The sequence below is a fragment of the Loxodonta africana genome, chromosome 18 (assembly GCF_030014295.1).
Source record: "Loxodonta africana isolate mLoxAfr1 chromosome 18, mLoxAfr1.hap2, whole genome shotgun sequence".
Taxonomy (NCBI): Eukaryota; Metazoa; Chordata; class Mammalia; order Proboscidea; family Elephantidae; genus Loxodonta; species Loxodonta africana.
The window spans coordinates 65,590,423-65,609,504 of NC_087359.1; the positions used below are offsets into that span (position 1 = coordinate 65,590,423).

The 19,082-nt window shown below is 41.1% G+C and overlaps 2 protein-coding genes across 2 annotated transcripts; one reads left to right on the top strand and one right to left on the bottom strand.

The window, feature by feature from the left end:
* The first annotated feature begins 440 nt into the window (after positions 1-440).
* On the top strand, positions 441-4,608 carry LOC100659610 (olfactory receptor 1L4-like). The gene is made up of 2 exons (XM_064270347.1): positions 441-536; positions 3,670-4,608. Exons 1-2 carry the CDS (start codon positions 441-443, stop codon positions 4,606-4,608), a joined length of 1,035 nt encoding a protein of 344 aa, XP_064126417.1.
* An 11,728-nt stretch (positions 4,609-16,336) lies between these two features.
* LOC100659895 (olfactory receptor-like protein DTMT) lies at positions 16,337-17,287 on the bottom strand. Its single transcript, XM_003423646.3, has one exon. The coding sequence runs from the start codon at positions 17,285-17,287 to the stop codon at positions 16,337-16,339; it is 951 nt and encodes a 316-aa protein (XP_003423694.2).
* Positions 17,288-19,082: the final 1,795 nt, after the last annotated feature.

A 19,082-nucleotide genomic window follows, 5' to 3' on the forward strand; every position in this document is an offset into this window, starting at 1 on the left:
TGAGGGCTAAGTTTCACGGAAGGGTTATGTTTGGGCTGGAGAAGTCAGGAAAGGAGATGGCGCCCCTTGGAAGAGGAGGAGCCAAAGCTGGATATTGAAATAAGGCAGGGAGAGCATTTCAGGCAGGGATGGGATGGCATGTGAGAAAGATGAAACCAAGAGACAGAAACAAGGCCAAACTGGCTGGGGTTGGGGGGGAGGGCAACGTACGGAAGTAGTTGGAGGTAAGGTTGGACAAGAGCACTGGGAGCCATGTTGGAAGGCTTTGAATACTTATGCACTGTACTTAATGGGCAGTGAAGAGAGGCAGTAAAGTTAAGTGAGCGCAGCATGGATAAGGAATTCCCTGGGTCCACACAGCTCTGGCTTTCTCTCTCTCTAGGGCTGCTGCCCTAGCCAGCAAGAAACAGGCTAAGGTCTCCAGGCTGAGATGGCTGACAATGGATCTGCCTTCAGGACTGGTAATCTCTGGCCAAGAGGAAGAACAGCCCAGAGGCTCTGCAGACAGTGCTGAGGTCTGGCACGCAGCCCTTCAGGTGAGAGGACCCAACGCTGCTCAGCTATCTTCCTGCCTTGTGTCCTACCTTCTTCCCCACCCCCCTTCATTCTGCCTTACAGCATTAGCGAGGAAGAGGTCATATTTTAGCTCCACTCTACCAGCAAAATATTGTCCTGTGCCTTCACATTCTCTTCCAACTGCATGAAAGGTGTTTCCCACTCCCATGCCTCTGTCAACCTGATAATTTCCCACTCATTCTTCCAGACCTAGTTCAAACTTCAACTCTTCTTTGGAACCTTCCCTGAATCAGGCATGGAGTCTCTGATGGGTGCAAATGGTTAAGTGCCTGACTACTAACCGAAAGGTTGGTGATTCAAACCCACTCAGATGTGCCTTGGAACAAAGGCCTAGTGATCTGCTTCTGAACGGTCACAGCTTTGAAAACCCTATGGAGTGCAGTTCTACTCTGCAACACATGGGGTTGCCATGAGTCAGAATTGACTCGATAGTAACCAGTTGGTCTGAAACAGGCAGGCAGAGAAAGTCACTCCCACTTTGTTCATACAGATAGCGTGGTGCTTGTTACATTGTGCATGGCTGAAGATCAAGGATGTGGTTGATGTACCTCTATAGCCCCAGAGCCCAAAACGATACCTTGCGCAAACCTGGCACTCAATAAACAGACATGAAGTGTACGGTGAGCTGTTATACTGCCCCAGGGAATTCTGCCCACTCCAACTCCAGCTGGAGCACTGCATCCCATTTCCATTAAGAAAAATATTGGCAAAGCAGTGGGTGTCTAGAATGGCAAAGGATCTGAAAATTAAGTCTATAAGGAAGAGTCTAAGGTACCAGGGTGTTTGGCTGGGGCAAAGAAGACTCACTACACACAAAATAGATTTCTTCAACCACCATGTGAAAAGCTGCAGAGAAAGCAGACTTGGATGTGTAACCTCAGAGGCCAAAACTGGGCTTGTGAGTAGAAGCTACAGAGAAGGTTTCAGCTGAGATTAAAGAAAAGCATACTTAAATAACTACAGCCCTCCAGAAGTGGACTGGAATGCCTCAAGGAGCCATCAAGGAGCAGGGTGAACCATCAGAGTTTTGGCGGAAGGAAACTAGTATCTATTGAGCACCACTTCTGTGCTAAGTGCTTATACATACATAACCTCATTAAATCCTGTCATCAACCATGTGAGATAGGAATCAATTTCCCCATTTCATAGGTGAGAAGGATGGGGATGACATGAAGGTGGGTCTATGTTTACATGGCCAATCAGAATTAAAACCAAAGCAGCTCTGACTCCAAAGCCAGTGCTCTCTCCATGACATCCCGTACCCTCCCACATGCAGGTTGGGAGGGAAGGTCAGTGGCTTTGCGGAGGAGAATCCTATACTCAAAAGAGGATGGATTGGAGAGGGCTAAGGTCCTAGCTCTGAGACTGAGTGGGGGACTTTGATTCTATATTGGGGGAAGTGAAGGGGGTTGGCATGAACACAAGCAGATTATTTCCCTGGTACAACCAAACCCAGTAAGCCCAGTGCTGTCAACCAATAGGTGACAATAACAGAGAAGCAGAAAAATGAAAAAAGATGATATATCTGGAGCCTCTCGCAGGAAGTGACAGAAGTGATCACTGTAGTTTGCCCATCATCTCCTCTTCTTCACTCTCCCTTTGTCTTTGTTTTCCTTCATTCCTCTTAAAAAAGCTTTATTCAACAAGTATTTATTAGACAAATTATGTGTACAGATCACTGGACAAGGCTGTAAGATGGCGGCCCCTGCCCACAATGAGTCTCCCTGCTAAGAGATGACTTTCCTGGCAAAAGGTGAATGGGCTAGATTAGTAACAGAACATTTCTAGAAACCTAGGAGCAAAGGGAGAAAAGAATATGTTTAAGGAAGAGATTGAGTGGCGATGACACCAGTGCATTGTTGCTCAGATAAGTGAAATCACTTGGTTAACTTATCAACTCTGCAAAGTTTTCTGCCCAACTGATTTTGTGCACTCTTTGGTCAGAGCAAGGAAAAACTTTGTGTCTGGGTTATATGCCGATGTCTCACTCTCTTCGCTCCATGCCTTCTCTGCCAACAACCCCAATCTCTTCCACCTGCCTGGAATGCCCCCCGCCTTTCCCCACCATATCATGTCTTTTTCCTGAACCCGTATTCATTCTCCAAGACCTGGCTCAAATCCCACGCCTTCTTTGGATTCTTCCCAAACTCCTCCAGAAAGAATAATTTATACTCACTTAGTTCATAAAATTAATAAAGTACATAACACTCTGCAAGCTGCTACAGGTCAAACTGTTTGAGGGCAGGAGCTAAGACTTGTTCATCACTCTGTCCGTCGTGGTATTCAGTACAGGTGTCAGCAAAGTACAGTCTGCAGGCCAAATCTAGCTCCCACCTATTTTTGTAAATAAAGTTTAACTGGAGCACAGCCATGGTCATTTGTTTATGTATTGTCATCTATGGCTGCTTTCATGCTACTAGGGCAGAGTTAAGTCATTGCAACAGAGACTGTCTGGCCCCGGAGCTTAAAATATTTACTATCTGGCCCTTTATAGAAAAAGTTGGCCAACTCCTGAGCTAGCATACAGTATGTGCTGAATAATTGAATGGTAAATTCACAAGGTATTTTGTGAAGAAAATTTGACTGATATTCAGAAGGCCTGGGTCCCAGTCCCAGCTCTGCCCCTAACTAATTGTTTGGCTATTAAACAAGCAAATAACGATGATAGATAAATAATAGTTTTGAGTGCTTATTAGGTGTGAGGTTTTAGCGGCTGAGTGTTTAAACTTTTTATCCACTTTATCCTCACAACCAACATCAGGAGTAACTACTAAGGAAACTGAGGCTCAGAGAGTTCACACCATCTGAGTGGCAGCATCAGGACTCAAAGCTAGGTCTGACCTACTCCAAAGCCTGAGCCCTTGCCTGCTAACTTAGAACACTCTTCTGAGACTCAGTTTCTTCAGCAATAAAATTAGGATTGTTGCATGAGCACTGTAGTTTTCAAATCATTTTAGCAAGGAGAAAAAAAAATTTTTAAACATTGTTTACATAGAGCCCCAATATCTCAGGAAGTCTACCTAGAGCTCCCAGCATTTAGGCCTGCTGCCTCATTTCCGCCCTCTGCACTCCCACCCGTCTGGGCATTCCAAGGCTCTGGCCAACCTCACATCCGCCCCAGGGTTCCTCCTCCTCGGCCTGATGAATGGGCCAGACGCCCAACCGCTGCTATTCCTGCTCTTCCTTGGCGTCTACCTGCTCAATGCCCTGGGCAACCTGAGCATGGTGGTGGTGAGCTCCGATGCGGCTCTCCACTATCCCATGTACTACTTCTTGGGTCACCTGAGCCTCGTGGCCGTCTGCTTTACCACCGTCACGGTCCCCAGACTGCTGATCAGCCTGCTCCACCCGGGCCAGGCCATCTCCTTCCAGGAATGCTTTGCCCAGATGTACTTCTTCGTGGCCCTGGGCATCACTGAGAGCTACCTGCTGGCAGCCATGTCCTACGACCGCGCGGTGGCGGTGTGCCGCCCGCTGCACTATGGCGCCCTCATGACGCCCGGGCGCTGCGCGGCGCTGGTGGGGGCGTCCTGGGCGGTGGCCCACCTCCACTCACTGCTCCACACGCTGGTCATCTCCGCGCTCTCCTTCCCGGCCTGCGCCCCTGTGCGCCACTTCTTCTGCGATATGACGGTGATGCTGAGCTTGGCAACCTCGGATATATCCGCCGCGGAGACTGCCATCTTCTCTGAGGGCCTGACCGTGGTGCTGACCCCGCTGCTCCTCGTGTCCCTCTCCTATGTCTGCATCCTTGTCGCGGTGCTCGGAGTGCGGTCCGCTGGGGGGCGGCGCCGTGCCTTCTCCACCTGCGGGGCCCACCTGGTGGTGGTGTCGCTCTTCTTCGGGTCTGTCCTCTCCGTCTATTTCCGACCGTTGTCGGCCTACTCAGCCCACTACGACCGCCTGGCCAGCATAGTCTACGCCGTGGTCACGCCGACCTTAAACCCTTTCATCTACAGCCTTCGCAACAAAGAGGTCAAGGCCGCCCTAAAAAAGGGGTTCAGATGCCGGGCTGCACCCCAAGAGTTGTGAGGGCAGGTCTGAATTCACTAGCATTTCATTGATAAAGAACCTTTTTTCTTTCTTTTCAACGTACTATCAGTTTTGTCCAACAGTGTCTTATTTCCTGTTAAATAAAAACTAGATCAGAAACAACAAAGTGTCTGTCCTTGGTGATGTGTACATCCAAACCAAAACCAAACCCTTTGCCTTCCAGTTGATTCCGATTCATAGTCACCCTACAGGACAGAGTAGAAGTGCCCTATAGAGTTTCCAAGGAGCTCCCGATAGATTCGAACTGCCGAGCTTATGGTCAGCACCCATAGCACTTACCCACTACGCCATTACGGTTTCTGGTGTGTACAGACCAGTCGGTTAAATTAGTTTTATATTGCCTGAATGTTTGCAGTAGATTATACTTTTAAATTTTGGAAACTATAAAAGTGAACAAGGGGGCATAGAGAGGAGTCTTGTAGTTTGGCGAGAAGAAAAAAGTACAACCAACAGCAACCAAGTGGAGAGAAACCAGTAGAATCCTAAAGGGAGTTTTTCAGAGGTTTGCTAGGTGTGCTGTAGTGTAACAAACCTTCTTGTAGGTTCCTCCTCAGGTGGAATCCCTGTATTTCTAAGGTCCGTCCATCTATTTCTTCCACAAAAATATCACCAAACTTCATTAATCTTGCTTTATCCAATCCTGGAACACCTGGACAAATATCATTAATATCACCCACAAGTAAAATTTTGCTGAAGATCATTCAAAAACAGTTGCAGCAGTACATCAACAGGGAACTGACAGAAATTCAAGCCTGATTCAGAAGAGAATGTGGAACAAAGGATATCATTGTTGATGTTGGAAGGGTCTTGACTGAAGGCCGAGAATGTCAGAAAGATGTCTACCTGTGTTTTATTGACTATGCAAAGGCATTCAACTATGTGGATCATAACAAATAACGGATAACATTGTGAAGAATGGGAATACCAGAACACTTAATTGTGCTCACGAGGAACCTATACATAGACCAAGAGGCAATCATTCGAGCACAACAAGGAGATGCTGGGTGGTTGAAAAATCGGAAAAGTTGTACCTTATAGTTGTATTGTTTCACCATACTTATTCGTTCTGTATGCTGAGCAAATAATCAGAGAAACTGAACTATATGAAAAAAATGTGGCATCAGGATTGAGGAAGACTCATTAACAACCTGCACTACGCAGATGACACAACCTTGCTTGCTGAAAGTGAAGAGGACTTCAGGCACTTACTGATGAAGATCAAAGACCACAGCCTTCAGAATGGATTGCACCTCAATATAAAACAAAAATCCTCAAAACTGGACAAATAAGTAACATTATGATAAACAGAGAAAAGATTGAAGTTGTCAAGGATTTCATTTTACTTGGATCCACAATCAATGCCCATGGAAGTAGCAGTCAATAAATCAAATGATGTATTGCATTGGGCAAATTTGCTTCAAAAGGCCAGTTTAAAGTGTTGAAAAGCAAAGATGTCACTTTAGGTGTGCATGACCCAAGCCATGGTATTTTCAATCACCTCCTAGGCGTGGAAAAGCTGAACAATGAATAAGGAAGACCAAAGAATTGACGCCTTTGAATTATGGTGTTGGCGAAGAATATTGAATATACCATGGACTGCCAGAAGAATGAACAAATCTGTCTTGGAAAAAGTACAGCCAAAATGCTCCTTAGAAGCCAGGGTGGTGCGACTTCATCTCACATACTTTGGACATGTTATCAGGAAGGACCAATGCCTAGAGAAGGACATGATGCTTTGTGAAGTAGAAAGAGGGTCAGCAAAAAAAGAGGAAGACCCTCAATGAAATGAATTGACACAGTGGCTGCAACAATGGGCTCAAACACAGCAGTGTTTGTGAGGATGACACAGGACCAAGCAGTGTTTCACTCTGTTGTACATAAGGTCACTGAGTTGGAACTGACTCAGCGCACCTAACAAAACAACAAATAATTCTTTGCCTCAGGGCATCTCTCTTTCCAGGGAAGATGAATGGAGAGATACATCTCTCAGCGCTCTGCTTCCTAGGTGGGTTTCTCTGCTCCACAGACCTCCAGGGCCACTTTTGAGTGGGCCTGTAATACAGAGGTTCACTTCTGGCTGTTGCCAACAAAATGTACAAAATCATCTGTACACTGGGTTTATTTTTTCCTTCTCAAATAATCATGGAGAATCCCCCATGAGACAACATATGTAGGTTTGGGAAGAGACCACTGCAACAGGCATGTTGGTAGGTGAGGCTACGGCTCACACAGCTTCCTGTGCCTTCATGATTTGCTTGGGAGTGTTGCTAGAAGAATCACACAACACCCAATTTCTGATGGGTCACCAGGCATCCCATTGTCAGGCATCCCATCCTTACCAGGACTCAGAACCAAGGGTTGTTTTTCAACAGGAGAATATTCCCTTGCCAAAAAGGACAAGGCTTTTCTCCAAAAGAGCCTCTGGCTATGTTTCTCTTGTCAGCAAGGGCCACAGGCTTCATGTAACATCCTTGTCTGATAGACACTTCGAGAATAATCAGATTCATCTCTTGCTCTGAGCTTTCCTCAAAGGTTTCTGTTCCTTCTTTTATCTCCCATAATAATTTTATACATTTATTCTATAGTTTCTTTTGGATTGTCTCTTATTGCCAGTTCTTGGAGTGATGTTTTTCCTGTTTGCCTACTGGTTTATTGCTTTCTAAATTTTTACAACCAAATTTTAGAGGAAATCTTGTGGAACCTGAGGAGTACTTTTGCTTCTCCCTAAAAGTTTCAAAATTTCTGGATTAAGTGTTGATTTCTCTGCTTGGTCTCTTGTGTGCCAAGCAAGGGAGTGACAGAAACACCACAAATAACCCATAGGGCAGGCTCCAGGCAGATTTAAATTCACAGGCACAGACTAGCAGGATGCTCCAAGCGGAGGGACCCCATATCTCTCCACACTTGGACCATTTACAGAAGTCTTGGAAGAGGGGAAGAATAACCCAACAAGCTGGATGACCTTGAGCTTTGCAATTTGCAAGTAAGATTTCAGTCTTCTTGACAAGAGAAACAGCCTGTTCACAGAAGTCATTTGCATGGGAAGTTTACATAATCAGCACTGGGTTAGCAGAGTTCCTGCTGAGTCATATTGTTGCTAGGCTTCGTGAGGAGAGACCCTGGAATCAGCCAGTGGGAAAATTGATTTATTTTTTTCATATTCCACTACATAGGTAGGTTAATTTGGACCTTTCACCTGTGCATTTGTTGTTGTTGTTGTTTGGTGCCATGCGTAACAGAAATCTTTCCTGGTCCTCTGGCATCCTCACAATCGTTGCTATGTTTGAGCTTATCGTTCCAACCACTGTGCCAGTCTATCTCATTGAAGCTCTCCTTCTTTTTACTGACACTTGACTTTACCAAGCATGATGTATTTCTCCAGCAATTGGTCCCTCCTGATGACATGTCTACAGGAAAAGAAGGAAGTATCTCCATCCTCGTTTTTAAGGAGCACAGGGGTTCGATTTCTTATCAGAAATCGTATATCTAGTCAGAGCCCAGGGTGAACAACAAGTTTTCTTGCTGCTTTTTGCAAAAGGAGCAGAGCCTCTGTGTTCTAGGCTTATTCAAAGACCTCAGTTCCAGCTTCTTGCCTCTCACGAACCAAGGCCACGTCTTCAATTCCTGTATGAATGTTGAAGGCCCAGCATACAACTTATATCAGAATCTGAAGCCCTCTCAGGCCACTATGGCATCAGCTCCTACTAAGTATTCTTTTTTCCATCTCAACTATGACTTCAGAATTTTTTTTAATTTCATTTCAGACAAAACTTTCCATACATTTATAAATGCTAGAGGGCATCCATGTTCACTCAGTCCACCATGCTGCTAGAAGTCAAAGCCTATGTCATTCTTAATGCCTTTTTGGTATCAGATTTGCTTTTCTTTTAAATACACCACTGTTCTGAGTAGATTAGCACAAAGGAGCCCCAGCACATTTGGAATAAAAGTACACGCATTTGTGTGCTTGCATATAAGAAGGTCTAGAAAGATAAAGTGTGGGCCTTTCAGTACCATTTGAGTTTTGTTTAAATAAACACATTAGTTTTATAAATATAATAAACAAAACACAAAGCAAGAGTATCAACATCATCAAAGTAGGGTTCACGGTAATAAAGGCATTAAATTAGAAATACATATGTGTATGTGTGTGTATATACATATATATAGTAATAATAAAAACATAATTCAGTAAGATAAAATAATCAGAAATTTAATTAATGCCTTAAACAATATGGTATTGGCATAAAACAAAATATTAAAAATACATGGCGAATGTGTAGAACCATAATCACAATACCCATTGCTGTGGAGTCGATCCTGACTCATAGCAACCCTATAGGACAGAGTAGAACTGTCCCATAGGGTTTCCAAGGAGCGGCTGGTAGATTCCAACTGTGAACTGTTTGGTTGGCAGCCATAGCTCTTAACCACTGCACCACTGTTGTTGCTGTTGTTAGGTGCCGTCAAGTCATTTCCAACTCACAGCGACCCTATGTACAAAAGAACAAAACACTGCCCCATCCTGCACCATGCCCACAATCATTTTTATGCTTTGAGCCCATTGTTCCAACCACTGTGTCAATCCCTCTTGTTGAGGGTCTTCCTCTTTTTCTTTGACCCTGTACTTCACCAAGCATGATGTCCTTCTCCACAGGCTGATCTCTCCTGAGAACATGTCCAAAGTGTGTAAGACATAGTCTTGCCATCCTTGCTTCTAAGGAGCATTCTGGTTGTACTTCATCTAAGACAGAGTTGTCCATTCTTTTGGCAGCACATGATATATTCAATATTCTTCACCAACACTGCAATTCAAAGGCCCTAACTCTTCATCAGTTTTCCTTACTCATTGTTCAGCTTTCAGATGCATATGATGCAATTGAAAATACCTCGGCTTGGGTCAGGCTCACCTTAGTCTTCAAGGTAACATCTTTGCCTTTCAACACTTTAAAGAGGTCTTTTGCAGCAGATTTGCCCAATGCAATGTGTCTTTTGATTTCTTGACTGCTGCTTCCATGGCTGTTGATTGTGGATCCAAGTAAAATGAAATCCTTGACAACTTCAACCTTTTCTCCATTTATCATGATACTCCTCATTTGTCCAGTTGTGAGGAATTTTGTTTTCTTTATGTTGAAGTGCAATCCATATTTGAGTGTGTGGATCATACCAAATTATGGATAACATTTCGAAGAATGGAATTTCAGAACATTTAATTGTGCTCATGAGAAACTTGCACATAGATCAAGAGGCAGTTGTTTGGATGGAACAAGGGGACACTGAGTGGTTTAAAGTCAGGAAAAGTGTGCATCAGGGTTGTATTCTTTCACCATACCAACTCAATCTGTATGGTGAGCAAATAATCTGAGAAGCTGGAATATATGAAGAAGAATGGGCCATCAGGATTGGCAGAAGACTCATTAACAACCTGCATTATGCAGATGATACAACCTTGCTTGCTGAAAGTAAAGAGGACTTGAAGCACTTACTGATGAAGATCAAAGACCACAGCCTTCAGTATGGATTGCACTGCACCGCTAGGGCTCCATAACCATAATATACCAAAAAGTCAATTCCAACTCATAGTGACCCTACAGGACAGAGTAGAACTACCTCATACGGTTTCTAAGGAGTGCCTGGTGGATTTGAACTGCTGACCTTTCAGTTAGCAGCTGTAGCTGTTAACCAGTATGTCACCAGAGTTTCCAATAATCATAATGTGTAGCTTTAAATGAAAACTTCCAGAAATTAAAAGATCAAGCAGGTAAAAAATTAAGTAATGACATAGAGGACTTGAATGATACAGTTAAATAGCCTGATTCAATATACTTCATTATTTATTATAATATTTATAAAATTCTATATAAGCTTATGTCAAACAAATATAAGATATAAGTTCTTTTCAAACACTCACCCGTCATGTACTAAGCCAAAAAAATTAGTCAAATAGAAAATCAATCAAAAATGTAGAAATAATATAGAAAATATCTTGTAATTAGAAATTAACAACAAAATGATAGCCAAAATCAATCTCTCCTCTTCAAAATTTAAAGAGAAAAATACTTCAAAATATTTCTTGAGGAAAAAGAGAAAACATTCAAATTACACATTATAAAGAAATAATCAGCTATGCATATTCTCAACAAGGTAAATAAAAGTGAAAAAATAATAATAAAAAGAAATAAACAACAATGAAAATTCTCTGTATCAATAATACTTAGAGAAAAATGTAGTTGTTAAAAGTATTTAATAGAGAAAAAGACATTTGAAGAATACATAAAGGATTTAACTCAAAGTCTATGAAAATAAAACAACAAAAACACTAAAGAAAATTAGTAAAGAGAAAATCAATAACTGATGAACTAGAAATACAACATAACAGTAGCTTAGTCAGTGAAACTAAAACCTGATTGGTTAAAGAAAAACAAACAATAATGTAAGTGTCTTAGTCATCTAGTGCTGCTATAACAGAAATGCCACAAGTGGATGACTTCAACAAACAGAAGTTTATTCTCTCACAGTCTGGTAGACTAGAAGTCCAAATTCAGGGTGTCAGCTCCAGGGGAAGCCTTTCTCTGTCCGCTCTGGAGGAAGGTCCTCGTCACCAATAAGCTGACAGCCAACACAAACGAACAGCAAGCACAATGCTTAATGGTAAAACATGGAAATCATTCTCCTAAAGTAAGGAACAACACAAGAGTGTCCTTTACAAACACTATTATTTTACATTATTCCTTTTTTCATTTTATTGTGCTTTAGATGGAAGTTTACAGAGCAAATTAGTTTCTGTTTCAACAATTTATACACAAATCATTTTGTGACATTGGTTGCAATCCCCACAATATGTCAACATTTTCCCCTTCTCCACCCCAGTTTCTTCATTTCCATTAGTACCATTTTCCTGTCCCTTCCTGCCTTCTTGTCTTTGCTTTTAGGTAGGTCTTGCTCAGTTGGTCACATATACAGGATTGAGCTAAGAAACACATTTCTCACATGTGTTATTGTTTGTTTTATAGACCTGTCTAGTCTTTGACTAAAAGGTGAACTTCGGGAGTGATCTCAATTCGGAGTTAAAAGGGTGTCCAGGGGCCATAGTCTTAGGGTTCCTCCAGTCTCTGTCAGACCAGTAAGTCTGGTCTTTTTTTTGTGTGTGTGTGAATTTGAATTTTTCCTACATTTTTCTCCCACTCTGTTCGGGACTGTCTAAATGTAATCGTTGTCAGAGCAATTGATGGTGGTAGCAGGGCACCATCTATTTCTTCTGGGCTCAGGCTGGTGGAGGCTTGGTACTTGTGGTCCATTGGTCCTTTGGACTAACATTTCCTTTGTGTCTTTCATTCTCCTTTGCTCCAAAAGGGATGAAACAAGTAGATGTATCTTAGATGGCCACTTGCAAGCTTTTAAGACCCCAAATACTACTCACTGAAGTAGAATGGAGAACATTTTCCCTATGAACTATGCTACACCAATTGAGCTAGATGTCCCCGAAGACCATGGTCCCCAGCCCTCAGCCCAGTAACTTGGTCCCCCAGGGAATTTGGATGTGTCTATGAAACGTCTGTGACTTTGCCTTGGTCAAGTTGTACTTACTTCCCTATACTTTGTACTGTCCTTCCCTTCACCAAAGCTATCACTTATTTACTGTCTAATGATTTCCCCTCCCCTCTCCTTCCCTCCCTCGTAACCATCAAAGATTTTTTCTTTCTATGTGTAAACCTTTTCTTGAGTTTTTATAATAGTGGTCTCATCCAGTATTTGTCCTTTGTGGCAGACTTATTTCACTCTGCATAATGCCCTCCAGATTCATCCATGTTGTGAGATGTTTTGCAGATTCATCACTGTTCTTTATCGTTTCATAGTATTCCATTGTATGTACCATAATTTGTTTATTCATTCATTTGTTGATGGCCACTTAGGCTGTTTCCATCTTTTTGCTATTGTGAATAATGCTGCAATGAACATACGTGTCCATGTCTATTCGTGTGACGGCTCTTATATCTCTAAAAAAAAAAACGGCTCTTATATCTCTAGGATATATATATTCCTAGGACTAGTATTGCTGGGCCATATGGTATTTCTATTTCTAGCTTTTTGAGGAAGCACCATATTGTTTTCCATAGTGGTTGTACCATTTTACATTCCCACCAGCAGTGTATAAGAGTTCCAATCTCTCCACAACCTCTCCAACATTTGTTATTTCTGCTTTTTTATTTTACTTTATTCTTGAAGTAGTATCCAATGCAATTAGATAAGAGAAAGAAATAATAAAACTAAGCATTGGAAATGAATATGCATACTTACCAATATTTATGTTAGCTCTGACGCAATACTCAATAAATTTAACAGAAAATCTTTATTAGAAACAAGAGAATTTAATAAGGTGAACAGCTGCAAAGTAATATGTAAAACAATAAATTTTCTATGTACAAACAATAACCTGTAAGGAAACATAATAGTGAACCCCTAAACATCTTTTTTAAGTGTAAAATACCTAGGATTAAACATAGAAAGTAATGTACAGATTCAAAGTTAAGAAATCAACAAAATTCAGTTAAGGAAAGAAAGCTGTAATAAATGGAATGGTGTTCTTTATAGTTTCTAAGACAATCATATAAAATAAATCTGAAGTGTATTTGAAAGAATAAATGTGCTGGGAAAATTTTGGAAGAGAAGATTATTGATAACTTGTCGCCCAAGATATTTAAAAATGTTATTATGCAACTATGCCTTATTTAGTACTAATACAAAATAACAGAACTCTTGGAAGTAATTTGGCAATTTTTATCCAATTTAAAAATGTTCATATCTTTTGATCTAATATACCCATTTCTAAGAACATATCTATAGAAATACAAAACAAAACCACAAAACTATATATAGGCCACCCTAACTGAAGCCTTTTTCAAAATGATAAAAAATTGAAAACGACCCAAGTGTCCACCAATAACAGATTATTTAAATAAATTATGGTAAATATATCCAGTCAACAAAATACTATCTAGCTTCTTAAAGTAATAAGGAAGAGTCACATGTCCTCATATAGAATGATGTTCACATTATATTTTTAAGGAAAACATTGAGTAAATAGCACATAGCTCTATTTAGTTATTATACATAATGCTAACTTGTACATGGAAAATATCTGGAATAATATTTCCCAACTTTTAACTGCCTTCACTGGGACCAGAACTATGGCGACCCTCACATTCTACTTTATTCATTTATTTATACTTTGAGTAATTTCCAGTAAGCATGTATCATTTTAGTAATCAGTAAAAAAAAAAAAAAATTTAAGAAGAAATGAAGTCAAAGTCAAAGCTAACCTGACTAGGAACGCTCTGTTTAAAAGGTGGGATTTTTAAGACATAAATCCATTTCAAGAGATAGATGAAAATGCATTCAAATCAAATCAATCAGTGTTTATTCTACATATAACACATGTCAGGCAGTAAACTAGGCATTATAGAGATTAGAGAGCACATGTGTTTAAAATGCTTATATTTTGTAAGAAAATAAAGAAAGAGTTAAATAATTTCTACACAATATTCCAGAAAGAAAGGCACCTACCTGAGAGTCATAAATAGATTCTAGACCTTCTCTCACTATTTGTGTTACCTTAGGCTATCCTCTGGGCCACTATTTTATTGCCTATAAATTTAACAATCTACAGCAGAATTCTATAATACATTCTATACTATACAATTTTAATGCAAAAGGAGAATTCTCATCCAAAATATAGTTATTATCAAAAGAAGTAATTTGTTAATAATTGACAAATGATTAGTAAATTCAGAAAGGGAAAAAAATAATTATAAAATGTGATCATTAAATAAAATTAATTCACACTGTAAAAGAAAATTAAGAACTGAAGAGGTTAGCAAGAGGAGAAATGATGATACCAGAGAGTAAAAAATTACAAGAGCATGCACAAAATTCTAACTTTTTCTAAATAAAATATTAGAAGGTACTCTACTGAAATGGTGAGGAATCTGGATTTTATTTCTTAGGGAATTAGGGACCACTGTATATTCTTTGGTAGGAGCCATGGTGGCACAGTGGTTAAAGCCCTGTGGTTAAAGACCAAAAGATCGGCAGTTCAAACCCACCAGCCGCTCTGTGAGAGAAAGTTGTGGTAGCCCACTTCCGTAAAGATTTACAGCCTTAGAAACCCTATGGAGCAGTTCTTCTCTGTCCTATAGGGTCACTATGAGATGAAATTGATTTGACAGCAGTGGGTCTGGCTTTTGGGGGGATGTATTCTTTGAGTATATTTAATAGTCTTCGCTAACACTGCAATTCAAAGGCACTGATTTTTCTTCAGGTTTCCTTATCCATTTTTCAGCTTTCACATGCATAAGATACAATTGAAAATACTACAGCTTGGGTCAGGTGAACCTTGGTCTTCAAGGTGACATCTTCGCTTTTCAACACTTTAAAGAGGTCTTTTGCAGCAGATTTGCCCAATGCAATGTTTTTCTTGATTTCTTGACTACTGCTTCCATGGGTGTTGATCGTGGATTCAAATAAAATGAAATCCTTGACAACTTCAATCCTTTCTCCATTTATCATGATGTTGCTTATCGGTCCAGTTGTGAGAATTTTTTTTTTTTAAGTTGAGGTGTAATCCATATTGAAGATTGTGGTCTTTGATCTTCATCAGTAAGTGCTTCAAGTCCTTGTCACTTTGGCAAGCAAGATTGTGTCATCTGCATATGGCAAGTTGTTAATGAATCTTCCTCCAATTCTGATGTCCCCTTCTTCTTCATACAGTCCAGCCTCTCGGATTATTTGCTCATCATAAGATTGAGCAGGTGTGGCAAAAGGATACAACCTTGAAGCACATTTTTCCTGACTCTAAACCATGCAGTATCCCCTTTTTCTGTTCAAACAACTGCCTCCTGATCTATGTACAAGACTGCAAAAAGAACAAACAAATCTATTTTGGAAGAAATACAACCAGAATCCTCCTTAGAAGCAAGGATGGCAGGACGGCACCTTACATACTTTGGGCATGTTATCAGGAAGGATCAGTCCCTGGAGAAGGACATCATGCTTGTCAGAGTACAGGGTCACCAAAAAAGAGGAAGACACTCAGCAAGATATATTGACACAGTGGCTGCAACAATGGGTTTAAGCATAATGATTGTGGGCATGGCAAAGGACCAGGCAGTGTTTCACTCTGTAGTACATACAGTTGCTATGAGCTAGAACTGACTCGACAGCACCTAAAAACAACAAAAACAGCATTCTTCTGTGGAGCCCTGGTGGCGCAGTGGTTAAGAGATCAGCTGCTAACCAAAGGTGAGCAGTTGGAATTCACCAGGCACTCTTTGGAAACTGTAGGGGGTGGTTCTACTCTGTCCTATAGGGCCACTATGAATCAGAATAAACTCGACGGCAATTACTTTGGTTTTTGGTTTTGGTGAGTACAGTGAACACCAAAGTTAGAGTGGTGTTTATTCAACACTTAATAAAATTTACTGAGTGTTCACCGCATGTCAAACCTTCTGCTACATCACTCCTGGGATTGAGTGATAAGTCAAAGAAGCGTGTTGATGCATCGCCTAGTAAAATGTGAGGAAACACCCTCTGGAAGTGGTATGGATGCTACATTAGAAGTGCCAAGTCTGGGTGCTACTTAACTATTCAGAATACTACTCATTTTCGATATTAACACCTACTGTTTGAAAACATAATTTAATCCTTAGAGTCACTGGCCCAAAGAAAAGTGAAATATCCTGCTTGAAAACACCCTTCCCAAGGCTCCCTTTATGTCCTGATTCCTTAGGCTATAAATAAAAGGATTCAGCATGGGGGTCACCATGGTGTACATCACAGCCATGACAGTCTCCTTTACAGTAGAATTATTAGCTGATGCGCATAAATAGAGACCAATGATCGTCCCATAGAAGAGAGACAACACGGACAGGTGGGAACCACAGGTGGAGAAAGCCTTTCGGATGCCTCTGGCAGAACGGACCTTGAGGATAGAGAAGACAATTCGTACATAGGACGAAAAGATCAACAGGAATGGAACAATAATGACAAGCGCTCCCAAGATAAATATCATCATTTCATTTATCTGAATGTCAGAGCAGGCCAACTTCAGCAGAGCAGACATGTCACAGAAAAAGTGAGGTATCACGTTGTCTGCACAGAAAGACAACCGAGCCATGAACAAAGTGTGCAGCAAAGACATGAACGTGGTCAGCACCCAGGACAGTGCTACCAGACAGAGACAGAGCTGGGGGCTCATGATGGTGGTGTAGTGCAAGGGGAAGCAAATGGCCACATAGTGGTCATGGGCAATGGCCACAAGCAGGAAGCTCTCCAGATCTGCAAAAGGCAGAAAGAAGTACATCTGGGCCAGGCATCCTGTATAGGGAATGGATGGGACTGGGTTCTGCATGGTCTGCAGCAATTTGGGAATGGTCACAGAGGAGAAGCAGAGGTCAGAGAAGGACAAGTTGCCGAGAAACAAATACATGGGTGCGTGGAGGTGGGAGTCCAGTTGAATGAGAATGATGATGATGAAGTTGCCCACGACCATGGTGAGACACATGACCAGGAACAGGGCATAGAACAGGATTCGCTGCTCTGGCTCAATGGGCAGGCCCAGGAGGAGGAACTCTGAGACAACAGTTTGGTTTCTCCTTCCCATGTTGCTTTTGTTTTACCTTTTAAAAATTAATAATAATTTGTATGAAAGTATGAATAGATTATACACATATACACAATTGCAGAACCTTCGGAAAAACATTTTTAATTAAATGCCGGCAAGTCATAAGTCCTCTCCCAACTACATAAACAAATGCTTACTTAAATAAAAACTACAACAGCATAGGAAGTTATGAGTCAAATTTAACCATATTCCAAACTTCTATAAGAATGTTCCATAACTGTATCATGGGTGGGATCAGATCAACAGGGTCTGAAACAAGGCAGGAAATTGTCTAGGAAAACACCTCTGTATGCCTCTATTTTAAGGATGCAAATACTATAACCTCAGTCGTAAAGCCAGCCACCATTCTTATTTATTTTTATCACTCAGGAATGGTGATGGTGATGATAATGGCGGTGGTGATTGTGATGGCGATGATAGGGATAAGACCACAGCAATGTTTGTCAGTGCTTCCTCTGGGCCATACACTAGGCTAAAACCTTAATATGCATTAATTCATTTAGTCAGGAGTGCTTCCAGGACAGATACATACTGCAGGTTGGTAGGTATTATCAAGATAAAGCCTAATAGAGGGAGCGGAGGCAGGATGAGTTCTGAGAGTAAAGCATTCTGAGGGAGGGAGTGGGAAATGGTTTTTATCCACACATCTAGTAATTAAAAAGGAATACCTACTGTGAGCTTCAGACTATTCAGAAATACAACCACTTCCTCTTGATCATTGAACACAGCAGCAAGGCAAGCAAAAGATCTCCTTTTGGTGGAGGTGCACAAAATGAATGTCTCGTAGGCATTGGAAACCATGAAAAACACAGCGCATAGCAACCAGTTCATGGCACAGAGAATTAAATATGGCCCTTGAACTCTCTCATTTGGTGAATATCTCCAAAAAATGATGTGATGGAATAATTTTTGAGATATTAACCTTTGAGGTTTTTTGTTTCCTTGGTTTCCACTTTCTCTTCCCCCCATTCAGGTGGGTAGTAAATTATGTGCTCATTTCCTCAGGAAAGAGATGTGGTGGGAAAGCAGAAATATGCCACAAGTGTTCCTGGGTTTTATTTCCAGAAGCCCATGCCTCTGTATGAGGACAGAATTTGCTGGTATAGAAAAAAATTCTTGACCAGAATTGGGAGGTGAAATTAAACTTTTTCCCAGAAAACCAAAAACCAAATTCCCTTGAACAAGGGGCAGAGGGAGAGTAGAAGAACTGTCAGTGGATACCAAGAACAGGGAGGACCTGGCAATGCCACCGGAAGGCAGCAAGATAAGATGCAAGTCTTGATTCAGAGCAGAGGAAGAAAATTTTAAAATAACATGTGTAGCTCTAGGCCAATAAACCTGATGATTTTGGTGAAAGCATTGATTTTCAAAGAGGAAAATAAAAACATAAATTATTAATACTTCTTCAAGAAGTCAGAGTGATGATTAGTGCTGGGCTTCTCCCATTATTTCTCTGGATGCCCTTGAGCCAATCACTTGGCATTCAGTGTTTTCCTAGCCTGGCATTGGGATCCCTTGTTCTAAATCAGGAGTCATGAGCTCAAATCTCACTGGGGCTGCTTAATGTAATATACCATCTAGAAGGACCATCCATGAGGGTAAAGACCATGTGTATCTTGTTCATTGTAAGTGTCAAGTTGTATACTTGTATATTTGGTTTACTTTTGACACTATCGTCATCTTTATTTGTTTTTATACCACACGATGGACAATAAAGTACAATAAATTCCTGCAGGAGAACTTACAGTCCAAAAATAGAAGACCACATTCTGAA

Coding starts and splice junctions, on each gene's coding strand:
- LOC100659895 (XM_003423646.3), bottom strand. CDS start 17,287: ATGGGAAGGAGAAACCAAACTGTTGTCTCAGAGTTCCTCCTCCTGGGC.
- LOC100659610 (XM_064270347.1), top strand. CDS start 441: ATGGATCTGCCTTCAGGACTGGTAATCTCTGGCCAAGAGGAAGAACAG. Junction 537..3,669: donor TCTGGCACGCAGCCCTTCAG/GTGAGAGGACCC, acceptor GGGCATTCCAAG/GCTCTGGCCAACCTCACATC.